Source organism: Pristiophorus japonicus, chromosome 21 (genome assembly GCF_044704955.1).
Source record: "Pristiophorus japonicus isolate sPriJap1 chromosome 21, sPriJap1.hap1, whole genome shotgun sequence".
Classification (NCBI taxonomy): Eukaryota; Metazoa; Chordata; class Chondrichthyes; family Pristiophoridae; genus Pristiophorus; species Pristiophorus japonicus.
Genome location: NC_091997.1, coordinates 58919490 through 58940193, shown reverse-complemented (window position 1 = coordinate 58940193; position 20704 = coordinate 58919490). Strand labels below are relative to the sequence as shown.

At 45.1% G+C, this 20704-nt stretch overlaps 1 protein-coding gene across 9 annotated transcripts in view; it reads left to right on the top strand.

Annotated features, from left to right (window-relative positions):
• Nucleotides 1-20704, top strand: part of LOC139234015 (KAT8 regulatory NSL complex subunit 1-like) — a 217478-nt gene that overhangs the window by 65760 nt on the left and 131014 nt on the right. For 6 of the 9 annotated variants that reach the window (XM_070864840.1, XM_070864837.1, XM_070864836.1 and 3 more), the window contains exon 3: nt 14406-15807. In XM_070864840.1, coding sequence (XP_070720941.1) covers nt 14483-15807 — 1325 coding nt within the window. In that variant the 5' untranslated portion in view covers nt 14406-14482. Of the gene's footprint in view, nt 1-5285; nt 5310-6380; nt 6775-14405; nt 15808-20704 lie in introns of those variants that run through there. The other 3 variants (XM_070864843.1, XM_070864842.1, XM_070864839.1) reach the window with 3 other exon arrangements.

Below are 20704 nucleotides of genomic sequence, written 5' to 3'. Positions count from 1 at the left end.
GCTGTCTACTGTATATCGTCCACAACTCTGAGATGCAGGAGGGCGGGTATCGCTGCAGCCCTGTTGTAGACCATAGCTTCGTGCCAGATTTGAGGGCCTGATCTTGTAAGAACATAAGCAATAGGAGCAGGAGTAGGCCATACGGACCCTCGAGCCTACTCTGCCATTTAATACGATCATGGCTGATTCGATCATGGACTCTGCTCCACTTCCCTGCCTGCTTGTACATCCCTGTCTGGAATAAAAATAAAACGGGGAAGGTGACTCAACCGTGGCTAACAAGGGACATTAAGGATTGTGTTAAATTCAAGGAAGAGGCATATAAATTGGCCAGAAAAAGCAGCAAACCTGAGGACTGGGAGAAATTTAGAATTAAGCAGAGGAGGACTAAGGGTTTAATTAAGAGGGGGAAAATAGAGTACGAGAGGAAGCTTGCCGGGAACATAAAAACTGACTGCAAAAGCTTCTATAGATATGTGAAGAGAAAAAGATTAGTGAAGACAAACGTAGGTCCCTTGCAGTCGGATTCAGGTGAATTTATAATGGGGAACAAAGAAATGGCAGACCATTGAACAAATACTTTGGTTCTGTCTTCACGAAGGAAGACACAAATAACCTTCCGGATATACTAGGGGACCGAGGGTCTAGTGAGAAGGAGGAACTGAAGGATATCCTTATTAGACGGGAAATTGTGTTAGGGAAATTGATGGGATTGAAGGCCGATAAATGCCCGGGGCCTGATAGTCTGCATCCCAGAGTACTTAAGGAAGCGGCCCTAGAAATAGTGGATGCATTGGTGATCATTTACCAACAGTCTATTGACTCTGGATCAGTTCCTATGGACTGGAGGGTAGCTATTGTAACACCACTTTTTAAAAAAGGAGGGAGAGAGAAAACGGGTAATTATAGACCGGTTAGCCTGACATCAGTAGTGGGGAAAATGTTGGAATCAATCATTAAGGATGAAATAGCAGTGTATTTGGAAAGTAGTGACAGGATCGGTCCAAGTCAGCATGGATTTATGAAAGGGAAATCATGCTTGACGAATCTTCTGGAATTTTTTGAGGATGTAACTAGCAGAGTGGACAAGGGAGAACCAGTGGATGTGGTGTATTTGGACTTTCAAAAGGCTTTTGACGAGGTCCCACAGAAGAGATTGGTGTGCAAAATCAAAGCACATGGTATTGGGGGTAATGTACTGACGTGGATAGAGAACTGGTTGGCAGAGAGTCGGGATAAACGGGTCCTTTTCAGAATGGTAGGCAGTGATTAGTGGAGTGCCGCAGGACTCCGTGCTGGGACACCAGCTGTTTTTACAATATACATTAATGATTTAGATGAAGGAATTGAGTGTAATATCTCCAAGTTTGCAGATGACACTAAACTGGGTGGTGGTGTGAGCTGGGAAGGAGGATGCTAAGAGGCTGCAGGGTGACTTGGACAGGTTAGGTGAGTGGGCAAATGCATGGCAGATGCAATATAATATGGATAAATGTGAGGTTATCCACTTTGGTGGCAAAAACACGAAGGCAGAATATTATCTGAATGGCGGCAGATTAGGAAAAGGGGAGGTGCAACGAGACCTGGGTGTCATGGTACATCAGTCATTGAAAGTTGGCATGCAGGTACAGCAGGCGGTGAAGAAGGCAAATGGTATGTTGGCCTTCATAGCTAGGAGATTTGAGTATAGGAGCAGAGAGGTCTTACTGCAGTTGTACAGGGCCATGGTGAGACCTCACCTGGAATATTGTGTTCAGTTTTGGTCTCCTAATCTGAGGAAGGATGTTCTTGCTATTGAGGGAGTGCAGCGAAGGTTCACCAGACTGATTCCAGGGGTGTCTGGACTGACATATGGGGAGAGACTGGATCAACTGGGCCTTTAAACATTGGAGTTCAGAAGGATGAGAGGGGATCTCATAGAAACATATAAAATTCTGATGGGACTGGACAGGTTAGATATGTGGTAAGATTGTTCCCGAAGTTGGGAATGTCCAGAACCAGGGGACAGTCTTCGGATAAGGGGCAGGCCATTTAGGACTGAGATGAGGAGAAACTTCTTCACTCAGAGGGTTGTTAAACTGTGGCATTTCCTGCCGCAGAGAGTTGTTGATGCCAGTTGATTGGATATATTCAAGAGGGAGTTAGATATGGCCCTTGGGACTAAATGGATCAAAGGGTATGGAGAGAAAGCAGGAAAGGGGTACTGAAGGAATGATCAGCCATGATCTTATTGAATGGTGGTGCAGGCTTGAAGGGCCAAATGGCCTACTCCTGCACCTATTTTCTATGTTTCTATGCTCCCCATACCCACTTATTCCCTTATCGGTTAAGAAACTGTCGATCTCTGTCTTAAATGTATTCAAGGACCCAGCTTCCACAGCTCTGAGGCAGCGAAGTCTACAGATTTACAACCCTCTGAGAGAAGAAATTCCGCCTCATCTCAGTTTTAAATGGGCAGCCCCTTATTCTAAGATTATTCTCCCTAGTTCTAGTCTACCATATCAGTGGAAACATCCTCTCTGCATCCACCCTGTCAAGCCCCCTCATAATCTTATTTGTTTTGATAAGATCACCTCTCATTCTTCTGAATTCCAGTGAGTAGAGGCCCAACCTACTCAACCTTTCCTCATAAGTCAAACCCCCTCATCTCCGGAATCAACCTAGTGAACCTTCTCTGAACTGCCTCCAAAGCAAGTATATCCTTTCTTAAATATGGAAACCAAAACTGCACGCAGTATTCCAGGTGTGGCCTCACCAATGCTCTATATAACTGTAGCAAGACTTCCCTGCTTTTATACTCCATTCCCTTTGCAATAAAGGCCAAGATTCCATTGGTCTTCCTGATCACTTGCTGTACCTTTTGTGTTTCATGCACCAGGACTCCCCAGGTCCCGCTCTACTGTAGCACTTTGCAATTTTACTCCATTTAAATAATAACTTGCTCTTTGATTTTTTTCTGCCAAAGTGCATAAGTGCAAAGTCGCACTTTCCAACATTATACTCCATCTGCTAAATTTTTGCCAATCACTTAGCCTGTCTATGTCCGTTTGCAGATTTTTTGTGTCCTCCTCACACATTGCTTTTCCTCCCATCTTTGTATTGTCAGCAAACTTAACTACGTTACACTCGGTCCTTTTTTCCAAGTCATTAATATAGATTGTATATAGTTGGGGTCCCAGCACTGATCCCGATGGCACCCCACGAGTTACTGATTGCCAACCCGAGAATGAAACATTTATCCCGACCCTCTGTTTTCTGTTAGTCAGCCAATCCTCTATCCATGCTAATATATTACCCCCAATCCTGTGAACTTTTATCTTGTGCAGTAACCTTTTATGTGGCACCTTGTCAAATGCCTTCTGGAAGTCCAAATACACCACATCCACTGGTTCCCCTTTATCCACCCTGTTCGTTACATCCTCAAAGAATTCCAGCAAATTTGTCAAACATGACTTCCCCTTCATAAATCCGTGCTGACTCTGCCTGACTGAATTATGCTTTTCCAAATGTCCTGCTACTGCTTCTTTAATAATGGACTCCAACATTTTCCCAACCACAGATGTTATGCGAACTGTGGTCTATAGTTTCCTGCTTTTTGTCTGCTTCCTTTTTTAAAAACGGGCAGTACATTTGCAGTTTTCCAATCTGCTGGGACCTCTCCAGAATCCAGGGAATTTTGGTAAATTACAACCAATGCATCCACTATCCCTGCCACTACTTCTCTTAAGACTCTAGGATGCAAGCCATCAGGTGACTGTGTTAAGTTCCTCCGCCCCTCCCCATAGCCCCCTTGACTATCCACTGTTGGAATATTGTTAATGTCCTCTACCGTAAAGATTGATACAAAACATTTGTTCTGAGTTTCTGCCATCTCCATGTTCCCCATTACGAATTCCCTGGTCTCGTTCTCTAAGGGACCAACATTTACTTTCGCCACTCTTTTTTCCTTTTTATATACCTATAGAAACTCTTGCTATCTGTTTTTATATTTCGTGCTAGTTTACTTTCATAGTCTATCTTCCCTTTCTTAATCATTTTTTTATTCATTCTGTGCTGGCTTTTAAAAGCTTCCCAATCTTCTGTCCTCCAACTAGTTTTGGCCACTTTGTATGCCCTTGTTTTTAATTGGATACTGTCCTTTATTTCTTTAGTTAGCCATGGATGGCTATCTTTTCTTTTACACCCTTTCCTCCTCACTGGAATATATTTTTCTTGAGAGTTGTGAAATATCTCCTTAAATTTACGCCACTGTTCATCAACCGTCCGACACTTTAATCTATTTTCCCAGTCCACTTTAGCCAACTCTGCCCTCATACCTTTGTAGTCTCCTTTATTTAAGCTTAGTATGCTGGTTTGAGATCCAACTTTCTCACCCTCCAACTGATCTTCCTCGCTGCAATGCTCCACCTCACACTGAACAAGCTCCCCGCTGGAGTGGAATTAAACTGTCGAAGCAGTGGGGACCCGTTCAACCTTCGTCGCCTCCACGCCAGATCCAAGACCGTCTCATCCTCTGTTGTCGAGCTACAGTACGCGGACGACGCTTGCATCTGCGCACATTCAGAGGTTGAACTCCAAGTCGTAGTCAACATCTTCACCGAGCATGGGTCTTACACTGAACATCCGTAAGACAAAGGTCCTTCACCAAACTGACCCCGACACATAGCACTGCTCCCCAGTCATCAAAGTCCACGGCACGGCCCTGGACAACTTTTCATACCTTGTGAGACACGGAGTGGCTACGGACCCGGGAAGGCATGGCAAAAGCCGGTTTTCAACGCACAATGCGCATGTGCTGAAAACCAGCTTTTCCAATCTGTCAAGCTCCAGCTTGCCCAGCAAATGTCCTCAAAACTCTTGTGCCCGATTAAAAGCAGGCGCATAGCCTACTTTTACAGGCGTAAGAGTCTTAAAACACACTTAAAACATGAAAAATAAAATTAAAAATACACTTTATTTTAAAAAACCCTGCCACTAAGTTAAATTTATTTTAAACCATAATTAAAAAAAGCTTTTTTAAAAACTTGGGAAAAATGTTTTTCTCTAAGATATTAACTTAAATTTCAATTAATTTTAATTATGTGAAGTTATTTTTTACTTGGTGTTATTGTTTTTTTTCAATTAATAGCAATGAGTGCTCGTAGATATGGCATTCCCATTGCTATTAATTGAGAATACTGTACCTGATTGGTTGAGCAGTCTCACGTGACTGTATCTTCTGCTGGAAACCTCGAAGATTGGAGCGTGCTTCGCAGCGCGGGAAGAGAAGACCTCCCCACCGGAATCCGGGGCACTTCCGGGACCACCAGGTAATTTCATTAAGATTCTCCGGTCGAAGGCAATTGCCCGTGGGAAGCCTCCGACAAGAATTTCAGGGCCAATATCTCCGATGTCAAATTTTGTTTGATAACACTCCTGTGAAACACTTTGGGATGTTTTACTACACTAAAGGTGCTAAATTAATGTAAGTTGTTGTGTCCTATAGTTGCCCCATTCAATGGGAGCTGGTGGAGTTACCAGATTTGGAAAATCTCTTTGCTGGTTGAGTATGCAGCGGTAAACAGCCACTAGTGATTTTTTTTCTTGTTTTCTTTGAGATAGTTCCTGCAGTGTGAAGATGGATATGTGTAACCGGTCTCAAAATGGTGAGGCTAAAAATCAGCTGTAACACACTTGTTAAATATGTAATTTCCACAGGACTTTAAATCTCTCAAATGTTTGAAGCAAAGGGGCAGTTTTGCATGCTTTAATGCCTGTACCTATGTAAAATTCAAACCAAAACTATTTCAAACCTTTGTGTGGATTTATTTTTGTGGCAAAAGGGGAAGTGCCAAAATAACACCCACACAAATATTTTACAGTAGACTATGTTTTCTTAAAGGTATCTTGAAGGTACATCAGTCCAATTTTCCAATGCCGTGTGTAGAGTGGATTGCAGATTTTGGGTTGAATACGAACATTAGTTACAAAATGCACAAGGTGTGATGGTGCAATACGTGGAGGGGAGTTGCACTGGCGCTGTCACATGCGTGTTGTCCATTTCCTTGTTCTGAATTGTTGCAATGTAGTTTTCTGCAAAGCGTGTCTGACCACAATGGCGCCATGTACCGTGTCCGCCAATGGCGGCGCTGCCCCGAGGTGGCGGGGATGGTCAATGGCTCCAGCGCAGGGATGGCTGGAGAAGCCGAGCAGCGCAGGGGCGGCCGGGAGTTGTAGCGGCGAGGGCAGGAGGAGGGGACGGATGGGTCGCGACTGCGCAGTGCGGAGCGGGCCGGCGGGCGAACTACGAATCCCAGCGTGGCCGGGGCGGGGGTGAGCTGTGCGCCTGCGCGCTGCGTGTGCGCCGAGCTTGGTGCTGCCCCCGGGCGGCCGGCTGGGGCGGGTGCAGCGCCGCCGCGGCTCTCGCTGCATTGTTATCGGGGGAAAGGCTGCACCCTGTCAGCCAGCAGCGCCAGGCCCGGCCGCCATCTTACTGCGCTGCTCTTGTCAATAAGGAGAAGCCGCGCGAGCAGAGGACAAAGGCCCGCAGCAGCCTCCTCCCCTCAGCCTGTTGCGGACACAGCGCGGCACGGGGCCGGAGCGGAGCGGAGGGGCGGCCGCAGCGGAGCGGAGCGCCGTGCCCGGCCGGGGTTGCGGGGAGCGCCGAGGGCGAGCGAGGGCTCCGCCATTCCCTGCCTCCCCCCGGGTGTGTGTGTGTGTGTGTCGGCGGGCGCGGGGTGAAGCGGTGGCGGCAGCAGCCAGCGCCGAGGCCCGGCCCGGGCTCCATCAGGTGCGGTGAGTGTCCCCGGGCTTTGTTCGGTGTGCGGGCGGGCGGGGAGGCGGCGCGGGCCCCGAGCCTCACGTGGTTGCCGCTTTGTGCGCGGGGGCGGCGGGGCCCGGACTCGTTCCCTCTCCCGCCCGCCGTGGCGCAGTTGGTGCGGAGCCTGCCCGCACTCGGCTCCGACTGGCGGCCGCTGAAGCTTCTAGAAGCCGAGCCCCGGGCCCGCGGCCTCCGCTCATTGTTGTTGTAGCCGCCCGGGCACGTGACGGGTTCAGCCTCCCCCGCGCTGTGTCGCCCCCCCCCCCCGCCCCCGTGCTGTCCTCTTCTCCTCCCCCCCCCCCCCCCGGTGTTGTCTCCTTACCCGCCCCGTGCTGTCCTCTCTCTCCTCTCCCCCCGTGTTGTTGTCCTCCCCCCACCCGGCACAGTCCCCTGCTTTGGTCCTGCCCCCCCCCCCATATCCCTGACACTGCACAACCTCTTTCCCCCCCACCCCCTTTTTGCTGGCTCAACGTGGGTGGGGAGCCCTGGGCTATGAGGGTGCCATGTGCCAACTAAGTCCGTGCTGGCACGGTGGGTACTGGCGGGGTGGGTGCCGATTCAGTGTGTTTACTAATCTCCAGTGTTTTTTCGGAACCTGTCCCTGACAGTTTATAATTTTGTTTTGTTTTTAGTAGTGTCCTATATTTATGTGTGGTGCTAACCCCTAGGTGTGAACGACGGTTGCAGTTGTCTCCATGTCTGAGATGAGCTACTGCCCATCTTGAATGCCGGAGCAGGCTCGAGGGGCCAAATGGCCTGCTCCTATTTCTTATGTTATGTTCTATGCAACCACGGGCTACTGTGAGCCCCTCCCCTGGCCAATGCACACTTTAAGAAAGCAAACTGGATAGGATAGGTGGGTTCAGTGCTGTATCAATTAGGGATTTCAACATAAACTGCAACTCTGAGGCCTAGTAGCATAATGTGCCCTGGGCTGGGTAATTGGCACTACCTGCGATGCTGCATCTTGTATTTGTGCTTTGGTGCTGCCTGCCTGTCAGTGGGTCAGCGAGTTGACCTTTAAAGTTTAACAACACTCATCATATAGAGTATCGGGTTGGAGTGTCTTAAAGTTGATTTTTGGAGTGCTGTGTTTGTAAATTATGTTCCTTGGGTTGACCTCTTTTTGTCATAGATACTTGTTCATAATGTTGCTTGAAACGTTGTCCCTCCTCCAGCTCTGAAGTTGTATTCAACAGGAACAACTACTTGTATTTATATAGAGCCTTTAAAGTAACCGTAGTAAAAAAAATCCCAAGGTACTTCACAGGAGTGTTATAAGACAAAATATGGACCTTTAAGAGTAAAATTGGCTTTAACCAAATGTTTGTCTCTTTGTATGTTACTTTTTGTGTTTTATACTGCCCAACGGACAGACTGCGGTTTAAACAGTGTTGTTTCAGGGCCTTTTAAGTATTCAGGTTGAACCAAAATGCTTTTGGAAAAATTGTACAAGGCAAAATAGGCTTCTGTGCTGGATACTCTTCATAAATTGTTCTAATTGCGAGTGACACAGCTGTTGACCACGACCACTTCACCCTCATGCTATATAGCTTGAAATACTTTTTTCTAGTTTGCAATGATGAAATCACTTATTGTACTGTTTGTGTTTTACGCACTTGAAGTAGTCATTTGTATAAAAATTTCCCAGTCCCACTTGTACTTGCTGAAATGCTGGTCAAAACACTTTATAGTACTGTAAAAGATTGATGGCTGGTAGCTGTTGGAGCCATGAACTTTTTATTTACCATTGTATTGGCAAGTGTCTGCTGAACCATTATTTAGTGCCATGGATACTGTTTATTTTTCCCATCCTCTCTTTTTTTTTAAGGTAAAGCTTGCATCAGTGTGATCAGGAGTTTTTGCATTTGTTCTAATGACTTGTGAAATGTTGAGCAAGGGAATTAGCGATTGGTGAATTTTGTCTTGTGAAAACCTTGGGCTATTTTTCTTCTGCCAATGATTGTTGTGTGGCATGGTATAGCTTCTATTTCTGGCCTGTGTGATGTTAACTAGTTGTAGCTGGACCATTGGGGTTTTTACTGTTGGCCACAATGTCTCTTGGACAGAGAGGGAGAATATCAACCAGAGTTGCAGCTTGTGATTGCTGTTCAGAAATCCTTGCTCCAAGTATTGGTAAGCAATGATGCCCCTCTTGGTCAATAGTCTGCTGATTTTTGCCAGCAAGGATCTTCCAAGACTGGGGGTTTGATGCTCGGGGAAACCAGTGCAAGGTATCTTCTTCAGAAGGGCAGGGAGACAAATAATCTTGAGGGGGGCATAACTCGGCGTGTCATCCCGGGGTAGTGAGTTGCTGCAGAAACATGAAAGCTATATTGGTGTTCAACTGGATGAAGAGCAAGGAGGGTTGAACTAGGGTTTTCCTTTGTTGGTTTTCTGCCAATAATATCAGTAATGCATTACTGAATGGTGTAAGCAGTAGGTGCAGTCTGCAGGACCAGCATTTGGTAAGTATCTGGGATGACTTGTACTGGAATGTGCCGAGGACAAGCCACTTGCTTTGGCAAGTTGGCCGCTTCCAGGATGGAACCGTGGCACTTGATCAGCTATTCAAAGTACTTGGTGGTAAGTGTAGCTTGCCCTCCCTCCTCTATTGTTCCACTGGTGTTAGCATTGTACGTCGCCCAAGTAGCCAATCTTGGTGTTGACAGGTCCAGGCGGTGAGTGTTGGCAGCCTATTTGACCGCAGCTGAGTGTCCCATTTTCGTTTCGTGTGCACACTTTCCGGCAGAAGGCACTTGGTAACAGTCTGGAACAGGAAGTTGGGGCTGAACTATTTTCCTCCTGAGCACAGCTCTGCAAACAACCGTGAACCTTCTGCTCTAAATGGTTTAGTCCCTCACTTAAACTCCTAGCCTGTTTGGAAGGATGCCTACCTGTATTTCATGCTGACCCATGCATATACTGCCCGTAGGTTATTGGGCCAGTAATGCGTGCCTGGATGCTTGGGGGGAGGGGGGGGGGCGGATGTGAGTGAGGCAGAAGCCTGGTGAGTGTTTTTTTACCTACACTGTCGCAATGGTGCCCTGGGACATTTGTTGCAGCTCTTGCTTGGCACAACTTACAGGATACCAGCCCACAGTGATGATTTCAAGAGTGTGCGGCACGCTGCTGTAAAATAAAAAGTTTTGGTGATGGTTATTTCAACTGAGAAGGCGTCCCTATTTAAGTTTGAGATGCTGCAACAAGATAGTGGTCATTTATGTTGTACTTGGCTTGGCTGCACTCTTGCTTAATTTTCATATGGTTCTGTTATGTAACCAAGATGCTTTTGATCTATACTTGCCAATTGCTCAGCTAAGATCAGGAGTTTCCTGTAAGGGAGGCTGCAGCAGAGAGCTTGTTTCCTACTAGTGGCTGGACTGCTGCTCGGTTACATCTTTGTTCGACATCTCTTCCTGTGTCCATTCTACTGGCTATCTGCTATGAGCAGTGTGGATGAGAATGAGGAACTGAATGAGCTTTGTTTTGAACCTTTAAATGTCTTGAGTTTAGAATCATTTAGTCGTAATGTTTTACAGTGGGATTTGGGCACAGGAGAGAGATGGTAGGCAAACATTCAAAATTTTAAGCAAGTTATACTCGAGTGACATTGTTAGAGTTGATTCTATTGATGTTCTCATGGTAGGGTGTTGTGGGAGTCGGCTTTAAAAGCTTCAAAAATCTTAAGTACAACATTGGAAATGTTGTGAATCTTATTTGGCATCAATTGTGTTCTAGTAATCTGCACAGTTTCCTTTTGTTAAGTTGGCTGGTGGTTGTGGTGTGATTGAGAGCCTGTAACTGAGTGTTTCAGCATTTCAACAAGCTCCAGTTGGGTGAGACTGAATTCTTCATATCATTATGTGAAATTTGGATTGGTAAATTTAATTGCACCTCTGTAGGTTAAACCTTCTCCCCTGGTGACTAAGTGGTAACAGCCATGTAGATCGAAAGGTCCCAGAGTATATCCACTATTAGCTCATTGGTCTCTGTATTCCTGGACTCGGGAAACTGCAAGAGGTCTGTCCAGTGAAACCTGTTATAGAGTACATCTGTAGCTGTTTGGCTGTTTGGTGAGGGCAAGGTGAGGCTCCGCTATCGTTCCCCGCCGCGCCCCCCCCCCCCCCCCCCCCCATGCAAAGATCAAATAGCATACCGAGTCTGGGTCTCGGCTCACCCATGAAGAATGGCCATATGGGAGTTGTACTCGAGGGCTGGCTGGTGCCTGTGGAGCAAGATTCAGTCTCTTCAGGAGAGGAGGGAAAGCTTTGGGGGAAATGTGACTTGAGTGCAGCTTATACATGGCTGCGAGCACAGTCTGAAATTGGTGACCCATGCTGCGGTTTGGTTCCATGGGCACAGACAACCCCAAGAATCCATCCTTCAAGTGAGTGTCGAAGGTGTCCCAGTCGATTCTTTCCCCACCTTTTATCTGCACATGTACATATCAGGCATCACTGGCTAGTGAGTGGTGGCAGAGCCCTGGCTCTGAGTTTGCGTTCCCTGTCTCTAGCTCTTGACTGTACAATCCAGTTGCAACACCTCACTGCCCTCCTGGATGATATCACCTCACTGAACACCCATCAGGACCAGGCCCATTTACCAGCAATTCCACATTATTTCTATTCATTCATAGCAATGATTTTTTTTCCTGAGATTATAAGTGAACCAGTTTAAAATGCAAACGTTCAGTACCTTTACAGTGAAAGTACAGTGTATGCTTCGCCACCAGTTTACTAGTTCCAGGTGCAGTTTAAAAAGGTCAAGCAACAACAATAATAAATATATAACCCCTTTAACGTAGTAAAATGTCACAAGGTGCCTCACAGCAGCATAATTAGACCAAAGTTGGCACCTGGGTAAAACCTGCAGTATCTTTATCTTTGTCAAATATTCGAGACAACAAAAATCACTCGACTCAAATGCCATCGACTGTGAAACGTTTCTATTCATAGCATAATAGGGCATTCTCTTCCAACCACCAGAATGTTTGTAATTTTTACAGTTCAAGTGAATATAACTCAGTAAATCAGATCTTAAAGTCAAACCGTATTCAAATATTCTGGATGTGAGTAGTGGGATAATCCAATATTAGCAATGTGTATATAAATGTGAAAAAAAACTTTGAATAAAGTTACTGCAAAAAGGTTTAGTTTAAATTGAGCCACTTTAATAGCACTGCTGTCTCTGGGATTGGAATCGGGCGAGTGTCTGGAATAGATGGGCTGATGGCGTAGCGTGTTACTGTATTGACAGAGTGGCAAGATGTGCTGAATTCTTTGTATAATCTGAGAAAACCACCCTCTTGGAAAGGAAAAATAGGATTAGCAGTCACTACCCTCACCAGCATTCATTTATATAGCGCCTTTAATGTAGAGAAAAGTCTTGAGGTACTTCACGGAGGTATAATCAAAACAAAGAGACAAAGCAGGAGATATTAGAGATTAGTCAATGAGATGGAGAGGTTTGGCAAGGAAATTGTAAAGTGTGGGTTTGAGGTGGCTTAAGGCTAGGCCGTCAGTGGTTGGGTGAAGGGAGGGATATGTAAACGGTCAGAGTGTGAGCAATGGGGAGTTCGGGGGGGAAAGTTGTCGGTCTGGGGGAGGTTACAATACCTGCGAGAGACCATCAGCGGTAGGTCGGGGCCATAAAAGGAACGGCGAGTGGCGGCCATGAGCAGTGTGGTGGCATGCCGTTGCAAGGTACAGTGTGAGCTGGTGCAGGAGGGCGACGTCAGCGAAGAGGGCAACTGGATTGGACGTCATCAAGGTCCAGGTCTGTGATTGGAGCGTGGGCAGGAGCGGTGAGATCGGGGCGAAGGAGCGGAGAGATCGTGGAGTGACGTGATCGGGGCCAGGAGAGGCGAGGGCCCAGGGGCAGCAGTGGCCAGCCCACACTGCGATATGTGTGGACGCTAGGCCCGTGCAGCAGAGCAGGTCTCCAGTCGTCTTGGTTAATCCTTGCCACTGGACCAAGACCTAGCTCTGTCAAGCTCATGTGGTGGATTAAAAACAAATCCACGCGCAGGCATCTTCCAACCTTCAAGTCATCATCATCATAGGCAGTCCCTCGGAATCGAGGAAGACTTGCTTCCACTCAGAATGAGTCCTTCGGTGGCTGAACAGTCCAATACGAGAACCACAGTCCCTGTCATACGTGGTACAGATAGTTGTTGAGGGTAAGGGAGGGTGGGGCAGGTTTGCCGCACGCTCTTCAACATGTAGTCAGGGACCTGGAATATTAGGTCCTTCATTGAAACACCTGTGAACTCATCCTTTTTTTGGTGTGGAAGCAAGTCATCCTCATTTCGAGGGACTGCCTATGATGACAATACAGAGATGGAGAGGGGATGCACCAAGGTCATAAAAGTATTTAAACATAAGGATGAGAATTTTAAATTCAAGCTGTTAAGGGGGCTGGGAGGCAACATAGATCAGTGAGGGCAGGGATGATGGATGAGCCGAACTTGGTGAGAGAAAGGAGATGGGCAGCAGAGTTTTGAATTAGCTGGAGTTTGGAGGATGGGAGGCCGGCAATGTTGCTGTGCAGCAGTCTGGAGGTCCCATATTCAGCGGTTTTTTAAATGGGAAAATGGAAAACGAAATGTTAATGAAACATTACAATGGGTTACTTGTGTCTCTGGATGAGGGAGACAGCAAAATTCACCCAGAGATAGCAGTCCTTTGATTCCAGGCAGAAAGTGAACACTGGATATGAACAGGATCTGGTTTTATCTCTGGTTCCCTCTGCATTTGAATAGTCTACTTGCTGTATTGCCTTGTTCGTGAAGGGTGTGCCAGTGTCAGCTGATGCTCTCGGGAGGGGAGAAAATTGAGGGGTGTCTTGTATTTGGCAAGTGGTTCCAGACTTGGCATCATCTCTTGGCCTGACAGTTCTAATGTTTTATGAAACCCTTTACTTTCCGTGACTACTTTTTATTGTTTTAATTGTGTAAATACAGTAACTTCCAATAAGTGATTTTTGAAATGAAGGAAAACAAAAGTAATTGGTCTTGAGTGTGCTGCATTTATTTTAATATTACTAAGTGTGGTTCTGAGTTCCTGTTTTTGTACTTGATTTGGCTTAGTTACTTCGTCCTCGTGGCCTCAGTTTACTTCACAACTTGGTTGCAGCATGCTTAAGAATGCAGGTTACACTGGAAATATTCATGTCGTGTGTTGTATTTTTATTGGAACAAACTTCTTTTTGCGATTACTGCTTGCCTGGGCCAGAATTACCCCTTTCTCCAAACAAAATCCTGCTCTACAATTCGGCGTCATGATTTAACACACTTTCCAGACTACAGAATTAATTTGAATCAAAATATTTGGGCACTGTTGCTGCTGATTGTGTCAGCCTGTTTGGGTATCTAGTGTTTGTCTGTGAAATGACTTTTAAGGAGAATTAGTTCATCAATCCACTGATAATTCACAGCAGTTTTGCACTCAAAAGTTTGAATTGTCCAGCAATTTGAAATAAGCAATATAAATAACAGGAAAATAGGAATTTAGCACTTTAAAAAAAAAGTGAATGAGTAGATAGTATTGCAGGAATTATTGGAGCTGGTTTGTGATTGATTGTAAATTGTGTTTTGTTTTTTCAGGCTAGCAGCAGCAGGTGGAGGGAGTGGAGCTGGCCTCTGTGGTTGGAGAGGCCAGTGTGTCTGCGTCCCAGCGCTGCATGGCTGCGATGGCGCCCGCTCTCACAGAAGCGGCAACCGAAGCTCACCATAGATTCAAGCTGGCGACGCCATCCTCTCTCTCTCCATCAGGCACAACAGACAGTGACACCAGCAACTCCATTAACAACAGTGCCAAACGGAAAGCTTTCGCAGACGATCACGGGCTAGATTTCCGGAATAGCTCCAGGAACGAGGATCGCTGCAAGCTGGTGTCTCCGTATTGCTGCCTTGATGCGGCATCTCGTCCACCTCCACCTTCAGAGTCTGTGAAACTACAAGGATCTTTCAGCAAGCACGCAGTTATCAAGTCTCATACAATCTTATCCCATTCTTTACTGGACACTGGTGTAATTAGGGCAGAGCTGGTTGGTGGACAGCCAGCCTTGGAATTTTCACCTAGTCTTTTGAAAATGATGAGTACAAGTAGCAGCCAACTTTCACTGCCACCTCCCCCACAATCACCAGTCAATGGTTTAGCCAAGAAGTCTGCTGTCAATATACACCCAGATTCTGATCTGAACAACGCAGAGGCTGCGGGAAAAGTCATTTCCTCGGGGCTGACCGGCATTGGGTCCAACCAAGTAGAAGATTCTATTAAATTGATATCCAATGTGTCAAATAGTAATCTAACAAAAAGGGAAGTGGCAGGAGAACAAAGTAACTTGGGAGAATTGAGCACTATCGATGAGGATTTATCCAAATCGGAGGTCCTCCAGTGCCCAGAGTTTGGAGAAAATGGTATTAATACTGGGGCTCTGTCCTCAACTGAGAGCTCTACTGGTGGAGTATCTGCAAGTACTGATGGTGGGAGGAAGTCTTCTACCTCAAAAACTAACACCATTAGCATTCTGGATACTGAGGTCCACAGCAGGACATTGCTGGCTCAGACCAGGCAAAGTGAAATCGAAAGGCGGGCCTGCAGGCTTCGGAAACGACTAGAAGTTGTTCAGGCAAAGCAGGTGGAGCGACACGTTCAGCAGCAACTGGGAGGATTTGTGGAGAAAACTGTGCACAAACTTCCCCACTTGGATTGTCTGAAACATCAGGATGGGTCTCCGCGAAATCAGCAGTTGGTTTTTGCCTGCAAGTCGGATTCCACCGCAAGGAAGGGGGGCGAAAGTGCTTGTGAAACATTGGCAAATTTCTTTAAGAGCAGCTCAGTGTCCAAGGGGCTTGAAAAGTTTATTTCAAGCTCTGACTCAAAGCTGCGATTCAGCGAGAATGCCTTTGATTCGGATGTTACAGAGAGCAGTTCTGGTGGGGAGACTGACATTGAAGAGGACTCATTGACCAAAGTGGAAATGGAGCAATATCACGCACCACTGTGAGTACAACTTGAAGCATTTTGACACCTGAGGGATCTTTGCAGAAGTCATGCTAAAAAGTACTTTTAAGTCTTTGTTTTCACTTGTCAGAATATTGGTATTCTCTTTCTAGCTAACTTTATTTTTAGTGTTTGCACTTATATAACTGCAGTTCATGGTGGTTTAATTTATAGATGTGAGTCGGGGATAAGCTTCACCTTCAGAATAACTAAAGCAGAGTCTGTGGAAAGAATTTGCAGTGGGGGAATTCAAGGATGGGAACCGGTATAATCACTTAATCAGGTTGGGTAAGTGTCAACGCAAACTGGTTGCCACTGTGTAAAACTCTGAGAAACGTGCATAATTTGATATCTAAGGATTTGCAGACTGTGTAAAGCTATCTATGGACTTTTGAATTAACATTGTATTGAGGGGTGGGGAGGGAGGAAGGATAATTTTGTAAGTGGGAATTCAGTATTATAGAAAGTTATCAAAAACATAAGTGCTTACATTGACAAAGAAGTCTGGTTCAACACATTTTAAATGCTTTCTAGTTCTTTTGGTGACTGTTAAATGATGTTTGGAGAAGGGACAAAAATGCTACTTGCAGTCTCCATAATTTCTTAGACATTGTAAAATTTGGGAATCATATGGGTTGGCAAATGGCTTAAAATCTGAAATCATAAAACTTGTAGTGTCATCATCATGGGCAGTCCCTCGAAACGAGGATGACTTGCTTCCATGCTGAAAAGGGATGAGTTCACAGATATTTCTAATATTCCAGGTCCTGAACTACATGTTGAAGGGTGGAAGATGCCTGTGCGTGGTTTTTTTTTAAACATATGGTGGCTGTTGCACACCAGCCACCACATGGGCTTGACAGAGCTAAGTGTAAGAGAATGCTGTTCATTACGCGAGCCAAGCAGGCTGCCATGTCTAATATCTGTTAGCTGCTGTTCATTTGAGCATGTTAGCATTTCCTGGAGCATTAAGGTGCAAGGCCCTATTCAAATCTCAGTTTTGCAAGACACCGACTAAAGGGATGGTTCTGTAGCCATTTCCGGACAAAAGTTAGAGATTTTATGTAGCTTGTAGTCATCCCCTTGATGAAAGGGTTGGGGTACCCACTGCTGCCCTTGTAACTAACCAGGACTTTCACCAATAGGTGGATGGCGTCGAGCAGTGTTCCTGTGACATTGAGCTGTTTGCTTTGCCTCCTGTTACGTTTCATATTGTAATAAGATGCCAAAGAAGCAAAGCCTGTAAAGCAGCAACCACATGCTGGATGCTGTTCACAATTTAATAACTGACTGCTTCAATCTCAGGAAGAAAACAAAGGACTGGAGGAAAAATCAAATTGTTTTTAAAATAGTGCAAGGTTAACATGACTCGTTGCAATAAGTGCAGAATTTAGTTAAGTTTGGGAATGGGTTGTGTATCTTCCTCAGGTACTCTGTTTTTCTGTTACTCCACTGCTAACATTGTGCGTTGATGAATGCGGCAGGTGGACCATTGATGCGACACCATTACTGAGCTTGTCCAATGTATATCCAGTGAGCAGTCCCTGTGGTTTCGAGGTTAAGTCTTTTTCTATGAGGCTCTAGACACGGAATGTTCCGTTTGATCTCTGGTCTACGGTGACTTTGCTGTCGGACTTAGACAAAATAATTAATTTGTGTTTATATAGTGTCTCAGGACATCCCAAAGCACTTAATAATCATGGGAAGAGATAATCAGTCAGGGTTACTGCTATTGAATGTCCCCCGACTGCAAGTTTTCAATCGTAGTATGATGGATGTGGATAGGATCAGACTGTGTTCTCCACAGTCAGCCTACAGGCACTCGCTACTGAGGCTTACACAAGTAATGGCCATTTTGAATGAGGTACTGCAGGGCCCTGGTACCCAGTTGTACTTGTCAATGCCTTCAGAAGAGTAGAGAAAAGAAAATAGTGTTATTGATCAGAGTGCATTTTGACAAATAGTTAAATAATACTGACCTCTAAAATAGTTCCCAATAAAACGTTGTTTTGTTATTTTTGTAAAGGAGACATGGCCCTGGACCCATGTTGAAGCCAATATTTTCTCTGCTGCCATTATATTGTGCAGCAGTCCTGCTTGTCCACAGCGTAACTTTTAATGAGCAGGGAAGTAAATAAAGTTCAGCCACTTCATATGGCAAGGGCCTTGAATTTTGGACAGCATTCAGCCATGAGGAAGGGAATAAATACATGTGAAATAATCTTGGGACTTGTTTTGCTTTTGTAAAGTGGGTATAGAATTGATTAGAAATGAAGAGAAAAAAACTAATGACTCATTGTGCAAGCCCAGGGCAACACCAAACAAATAAATTGCACTACAAAATGGCTGTGTTTCATTGCATTAGTTGGGTGTAGTCACTTAGTTAGCTAAGCGACCTGTGCCCCAGTTGAAGTTCATTTTGATGCCAGATTTTTTTCAAATCCAGTTGAGGCTCTGTCCCAGAGCTGTGGTCGAACCATGATTTGTCTGAACTGACCATAGCCAGAATCCCTAACTAGGGTAGCATCACAGAAAGACCCCCTAATTATTCTCCATCTGTCAGTTTTCAACCGTGTGACAATAGCTCCAGTTGAGATGGTGGCAATTCTTTAAGAATATCCATTGGGTGACACCAGCCTAACTTTGGAGCAAATAATTAAATATGAAAACCTGGATCTTGTTGGCTTTGAGTGGTACCAAATAGTGAAGTGGTGCCAAGCTGTTGTTTGCTGAGCTAGCCAAGGTAATACATTTGGCTTCAGTCTCGCTTGGTTAGAGAGGTGAAAAACTGGTAGCTATTCGGCATCTACTGAAAGTATGCCGTTGGGGGTGTTGAATGAAGACAGGACTGTCCTCAGCTGGTATAATCTTGTTAACAAGTAACTTATTAGCACTGACAGCCCAGGTTCAGCAGTGAAAAATGCCTACGTGTGGAAGTTACGAGAGAGCTGCTGCTGTCACCCAGGGAACTAAATGCTTGCGTAGGTCACCATTTTCAGGAACGCTGAAACAACTGGAGCTGGAAAAATATGAAAGCATTGTGGATTCATCGTCACTGGGTCAAAATCCTCAAACTCCCTAGTACCTAACTGCACTGTGGGAGTACCTTCAATACATGGACTGTAGTGGTTTAAGAAGGCGGCCTTCTCCAGAGTAACTAGGAATGGGCAATAAATGCCGCTCTTGCCCACATCCCAAGAATGATTTTTTTCTTCTAAATTCACACTGCCTCTTGTGTGTCTGTGCTGCTTTTTACAGTTTGTTGTACATGCTTGTTTCAGAGATGCGAATAATGGCCAAATGATACAAATGGCAATAGGTACTATGGGCAGACATTTTGTGGCAGTAAGCAAGGTTTGCACTGTAATCTGCAGTGTCGAGAGATGATATGGATATGTTTTTGAAGCTGTTTGCACCCATCAAGCGAGGGCATCATCCCTTTTACGAACTTCTGCAAAATTGCCAACTCCAAGCATCGGATTAGATTACCAGACACACTCCCATTGAGACATCAAACGAAGAGCTTTTTGTGGGTGTCCTTAATTTTTTTTAAGATTAATTTTTTTAAATGCCTGGATGTTTGAGAGTTTACATTGTAAAATCACTATGAGAACAATACCATTGCAGTGTTTGCAAACTTGCAAATGAATTGGTGGGCTGTGAGTGCACAGTGTTAATGTTAACCAGGACTGCTTAGTGTCTCTCTGTACACTTACATAACTATCTTCTGATTGAGTGTTGTTCCTCAGAAAAGTAGTTTTTGTTTGCAGAGATGAGATGAAGCCTCTGGGTTTAGATGAACTTCTGCATTCTGAAAGCAAAAATGGGGTTGGTCTTGTATTTTCTAGGAATGGGAGGTGAGAATAGAACTGACCAAGTAATGACCTGTGTTTGGAGGATTCCATTCCTTTCTATCCATCCCATCATTTAAAATATTCATCTGCATTAAGGGGAATGATGCACAAGTGCACTGGGCCTGTGAGCTGCAGTTGATCAGTAGTTTAAGTGCTCACCTAATGATACTTGTACAAATTCTGACCGCTAATGTCCTTTTAAAGCAGAATTCAACGTTATTACTGTGGACTGTACAGTAATTTATTTTCCCACCCTGTTTCTTTGAATGACATGGTGGGTTGGAGAGTAGCAGGATTAAGATTCAACGCCAGACCTCATGTGCAGCAGTCCTAGAGGGAGCTTGGAAGGATTTTAAAAGTGGGATCTGAACTGTGCAGCATGAAGAGGTTTTTAGGTTGACCCTTCCCAACTCCCTGTGCAGCATGCCTGTTTGTAAGTTGACCCTTCCCAACTCACTGCAGCATGCCTGTTTGTGCTTCTAAGATTAAAATCCTATGTGCCTTTTTTTGTTCTGCTATAATATCCTGGTTACCTCCATTAACCGTGATCGGTACAACTCTGGCACGGGGATGCTACTGTGTGTCATTCTAAGATGCCCTCTTCAACATCTGAAAATGTACTATGCAAAATTGTTTCCGATATTGCTCAGTGGTGCCTGTCACTATATAAAATCTTTGCACACTCTTCCCCTCCCCCACCCATAACAATGGTGTGTCAGACACAATCCTATTTGAATACAAGTTACAAATATAACCTCCAGTTTAATGCTGCGAGGAGGAGGGAAAAGAGTTGCCAAATTGCTTTGAGTAAAAAATTGTTGCCAACTGTGTTGTGTTTTAAGTATTTAAACCCTCTTTGCTGCATTTTGTTTGTCTTTGTCTTTAACAGAATTTGTTTCTGTTATGCACCCACATCCCCTTTTTCCTGTTGAGCTTTTTTCTTACCTGCCAACCCAGTTTTGCCTTTTCTTTGCAGCCTCCCATTCTACCACATTTAGTAGGATGTGCCTCTTCCATAAGGAATAAATTAACATGAGATTTTA